Source organism: Prionailurus viverrinus, chromosome D4, assembly GCF_022837055.1.
Source record: "Prionailurus viverrinus isolate Anna chromosome D4, UM_Priviv_1.0, whole genome shotgun sequence".
Classification (NCBI taxonomy): domain Eukaryota; kingdom Metazoa; phylum Chordata; class Mammalia; order Carnivora; family Felidae; genus Prionailurus; species Prionailurus viverrinus.
In genome coordinates this window covers 76,903,516-76,908,486 of record NC_062573.1, presented here as the reverse complement: position 1 = coordinate 76,908,486, position 4,971 = coordinate 76,903,516, and the positions used below count along the sequence as shown (strand labels likewise).

Here is a 4,971-nt window from a genome sequence, read left to right as displayed (position 1 = left end):
GCAAAGCCAGCCCCCAAAACCTGCAAATTAAACGGGACGATGACCCTTCGTCTCCAGCACACTTTCTTCTTGCAGTTGTTGGGTAATGTACCTGAAAGCCCATGGCTGTCCATGAGCAGCACCTGTTCTCCCCGTTGGGGGCTGGGGTGCTGGAGGGGGTTGAGTGAGAGCTAAAAGCCTCTTGGGGCACAGCTCCAAACGGCAGTCCAAAAGCCCAACTGGGCTGGGATTAGTGCGGATCCTTTGAAATGTGGCTTGCTGTCCACCACACCCTTCCGGGACCCCACGCTGCCCTTGCAGACCAAAGCACGTCCAGGAAACCGTAATGCTGTCGTTTCCCACATCTCCTCGGCGTGCCCTCATGAGGGTCCCCGAAGACCCTTTCCCTCCTGTCGTCCAGTGCCCGCGTTTACTACCAGCAGCCGTATCCCATGAGGGTGCATCCCAAGCACTAGAGAGTATCTCCTGCTTCAGCATCCTGAGCGTCCTGCAAATGGTGTGGCTGTCGCCACCCCGCCTGCCACGGACTCCTCGTAGGAAGGTGGGGCCTCTGGGCAGGCGTCAGGTGCATCCTCGAATCCAAGGCCCATCTCTGTGTACACAGGTGGAGGGACATCCGAGGCCTCTGCCTCTGCCGGACAGGGTTGCTTCTCCGCATCAGGACTCTCTTCATACGCAGGGGGGTAGAAATCTGGCCTGGGGATCAAAATGCCACACACGTACACATGTTATTTAAGTGGTTAACGCCAAAGAGGCATATGCCTGACTCTCTCAAATCACACTGTGTGAAGCCAAACTGTTAAGAAACATTGATTTTGAAACAGATGTACTTCTTCCCTGGCATCACCAGTTTTTTTAAAAAATGTGCTTTTTTTTTTCCCAGCAAAACCCTCCTCATCAGCCATGGGATGTGTGACTCTACAGTCATATTTTTCCCAGTGGGTTATTCCGAGTTATTCCCTTCCTCTTGCTCACGGGAACCAGGGGCTTTCAGCTTGGGGTTCTTCTAGAGGGCAGGAGGAGGGGGCCTCAATGCTGGAGCTGCCTTCCACCCAGTTATTTAACTCATCATATCCTTGTCCCCGTGCATACACTCCTCCTTCTCTATGTGGTTGCACTCACTGTCTCAGATCCTCAGAGCCCACAAACTGGTCAGATCGCTATGTTATACACCTGAAACTAACGTAACATTGTGTGTCAACTACACTCACGTAAAACATTAACACAGCAAAACACAAAAAACGCCAGCTCGGTGCAGTCTCCTCAACTCTGACAGATGCTCCCTTCTTTCTTCTCCCTTTTTCAAGTCTCAGCAAGCACGTTTCCAAAAAACATAACGCGTTTCTCAAACTATCTCCACTGACAACTTCATGTAGATTTCACTTGCAGCCCTTTCTATGCCAATAGGCCAATGGCGAAAGGAGCCATTCCCGCCGAAGGTGATGTCTTCATCGGTAATCTTGCCCAACGTTGCTAATTGCTGAATCCTTCTGGCTTCTCCATCATGAATGGGACGGGGTGGGGGTTGGTGCGAGGTGAGGAAGAGAGAGGGTGAGCTTGATGGGTTTATTTATAGCGCGAATCCCTCGGTGCCTACGGGGAGTGTTTGTGGTATGTAACCACAACAGAACAGAGACTGCCATTTGTGGCCACAGCTCCATTCCAAATATTACCAGGCCCAAAGCCAGATGGCTAAAGACGCTGTCTACTGTATGGCATAAATCTCAGCCTTCACTCAGAAGTGTCACAGGGCACACGCATAAAGACACTGAAGACAGAGAGGTGAGCTTTTGCCTGGAGTGATTTGAGAAGCTTCCGGATCACTGCCACCCGCCCCCAAATCCCATCCACCTCTCCCAAACCCGTCCGCCCACACCAGTTCACATTCTCGGAGCCCCACATTCCACCTCTGTAGACTCATCTGCTCTGATGCCTCGGTGTGGGTTCCCATTTTGAATACAAATGCTTCTCAGCAATGCAACGTTTCCTTAACTGACTTACTGGCCGCTCTGAGTAGGCTGGGTACCTATTAGGTGCCGTGGGAAGAGGCAGGTCAATGTGGTGTCATGATAGCCGCATCATAGATGACTAAAATAATTCAGCACGCTGGGGTGTTATGCGTGTGTTAGTAAATTCGAGCTGCCTCCTATAGGCAATCAGTTACTCTTATCAGGGATTCACACTCTCGAGGCAATCATCTAACATTTATACAAGAAAAAAAAATCATCCTTCGAGAAGCATCATCTATGATCATTTCGGTTCTCTTAATCTTTTATCAAACCCAGAGACCTTGCTAGTTAGCATAATAGACATTGGAAATGGGGGTTGGTTATTATAATTTGTATCTTATTAATTAGCATAATGCCAAAAATCAACCATCATGGGTAAAATTGCTTATAATCAAGATACATATGGGGCACCTGGGCGGCTCAGTCCGTGAAGTGTCCGAGTTCAGCTCAGGTCACGATCTCACGGTTGGTGAGTTCGAGCCCCATGTTGGGCTCTGTGCCGACAGCTCGGAGACTGGAACCTGCTTTGGATTCTTTGTCTCCCTCTCTCTCTGCCCCTCCCCTGCTGGTGCTCTGTCTCTGTCTCTGTCTCTGTCTCTCTCTCTCTCAAATGTAAACAAACATTTGGGGGAAAAAAGGATACATGCAGTAGCTAAGATATTTTATTTTTTTCCCAATGGTTTATACTAGTTATTTATTTATTTATTTATTTATTTATTTTCAATATATGAAGTTTATTGTCAAGTTGGTTTCCATACAACACCCAGTGCTCATCCCAAAAGGCGCCCTCCTCAATACCCATCACCCACCCTCCCCTCCCTCCCACCCCCCATCAACCCTCAGTTTGGTCTCAGTTTTTAAGAGTCTCTTATGCTTTGGCTCTCTCCCACTCTAACCTCTTTTTTTTTCCTTCCCCTCCCCCATGGGTTTCTGTTAAGTTTCTCAGGATATCCACATAAGAGTGAGACCATATGGTATCTGTCTTTCTCTGTATGGCTTATTTCACTTAGCATAACACTCTCCAGTGCCATCCATGTTGAGTAGCTAAGATATTTTAGGTCAAGAAGGCAAAAGAATTTTTTTAAGGAGTCTTGCAGCCTGTGTCTTAAGGATGATGCTTGAGGTTTTATCCCTGAATGGTCCTGTGTTGGGTGGGCCAAGAGTTAGGAGGGTTTTGGTTGTCTGATACCAAACCTCAGGTGAACTGCATTTGGCTATACTGTGGCAACATATATATAACCTGAAATTTACCACTTATCCATTTTAAGTGTACCGACGAGCGGCATTCAGTACAGCCACACCGTTACCCAGGCATCTCCAGAACTTTTCCATCGTCCCAAGTTGAAACTCTGTACTCAGTAAATGGTAAGTCCCTCCTCCCCCACCGCCAGCCCTGGTCACCACTGTTCTGCGTTCTGTCTGTGAATTTCGCTGCATCTCATATAAGTGGAATCATACAGTATTTGTCTGTTTGCGTCTGGCTTTTTTTTACTTAGCATAATGTCTTCAAGGTTCATCGACACCGTAGCATGTGTCAGAATTTCCTTCTCTTTATGGCTGACTAATATTCTGCTGTGTGTGTAGACCACACTTTTTTGTTCCTTCATCCACTGGTGGGCATATGGGCTGTTTCCACCTTTTTGCTCTTGTGAATAAGGCTGCTGGGAACAGTGGTCTACAAATATCGCTTCAGGTTCCTGGTTTTAATTCTTTTGTCTGTATACCCAGAAGTGGAATTTCTGGATCAAGCGGTAATTCTATATTTAAGCTCTGTACTATTCTTCATAAAATGATTGCACCATTTCACATTCCCACCCGCAGCGTATAAGGTTTTGGATTGCTAACACTTGTTTTCCGTGTGTGTGTGTGTGTGTGTGTGTGTGTCTGTGTGTGTTTTAAACAATAGCCATCATAATGGGTGTGAGGTGGTAAGATTAACTGAACTACCTCTGGAATGTTATTATCTGGCCTTGAATCAATCTTTCACGCAAGGTGTGATCAGAACACCCAAAAGGTCCATAAGCTGGGACCACACAGAGTTCGTGAAGAGGTGGCAGGACTAATTCTATGCCTGTCTGTTCATTTGTTGTGTGGCAGAATTGGGCCTGGAACTTGCTTTCATTATAACCTGGTAGCCAGGCTGTGGGGGTAACTTAACCACCCCCTGCCTCTAAGGACAGCTCCCATGATACAACAAAAGAACCTAAGAGTTGGGCCTCTTAAGTTGGCTGACGTAGCTCTTCAATGGGGAAGAGGTGGTTTCTCTGATATAAGTTCCCTCTACTTGACGGATTTCCCCAGAAGCAGCCCCATTCTTCCTAAGGATTAACCCCAAGTAATTTCCCAACAAGAAAGCTCCATTTCTAGACATACAGCCTGGCGGGATGTGGATATTATTCCACTGTGGGATTAGGGTCATTCCACTTTTCCAGAACTCAGCCCCATTGCAACTCCCCTCTGTCCCCTGGCTTTTCAGCACGTACCTGTCGACTGTGGCCAGGGGCAGTGCCCCGTGAGCAAGGTGTCGTCTGAGCACGTGCGTGAACACCCCTTTGCTTTCCCTGGCCTGGCGGTAGGTACTCCAGAAAATTCCACTCAGAAGGATCACAAACCCCAGGGGCAGAAGCATATAGGCCAGGATCAGGTTCCCTCGACAGTTGAACATCGATCCTGAGGAAATGAGGAAGGCTCCCAGGCAGATCATCAGGAAGCCCGTCAGGAGGACAAGGGCACAGAGCACTAGACCGGTTCTGTTCCGCATCCCTGCCCCTCCGTAGCCCTTCCTCTCCCCTGCTTCCCTTGCTCCTCGAGAATGCTTTCATTAGCCAGCTCGAAGCTTTATATGCTCTGGGACCAAGTGGCCTTTGGACAATTAAGTGAAGTAGGCACTTAAAAGCTATTCATTAACCATTGAAAGTAACCGTAATATCCTTGGAGGATTAACCTAAAAACACAGCATTGT

General features: G+C 47.8%; 1 protein-coding gene across 1 annotated transcript; it reads right to left on the bottom strand.

Annotated features, from left to right (window-relative positions):
* Window positions 1-470: 470 nt before the first annotated feature.
* On the bottom strand, window positions 471-4,770 carry TMEM252 (transmembrane protein 252). The gene is made up of 2 exons (XM_047830923.1): window positions 4,493-4,770; window positions 471-696 (listed from the first exon to the last, which is right to left on the bottom strand). Exons 1-2 carry the CDS (start codon window positions 4,768-4,770, stop codon window positions 471-473), a joined length of 504 nt encoding a protein of 167 aa, XP_047686879.1.
* Window positions 4,771-4,971: the final 201 nt, after the last annotated feature.

What these genes read in the sequence shown, in the direction of transcription:
- TMEM252 (XM_047830923.1), bottom strand. Translation starts at nt 4,770, where the DNA reads ATGCGGAACAGAACCGGTCTAGTGCTCTGTGCCCTTGTCCTCCTGACG. An exon ending in CCCCTGGCCACAGTCGACAG is followed by an intron (nt 697 to 4,492) that starts GTACGTGCTGAA and finishes TTTGATCCCCAG; the next exon opens with GCCAGATTTCTACCCCCCTG.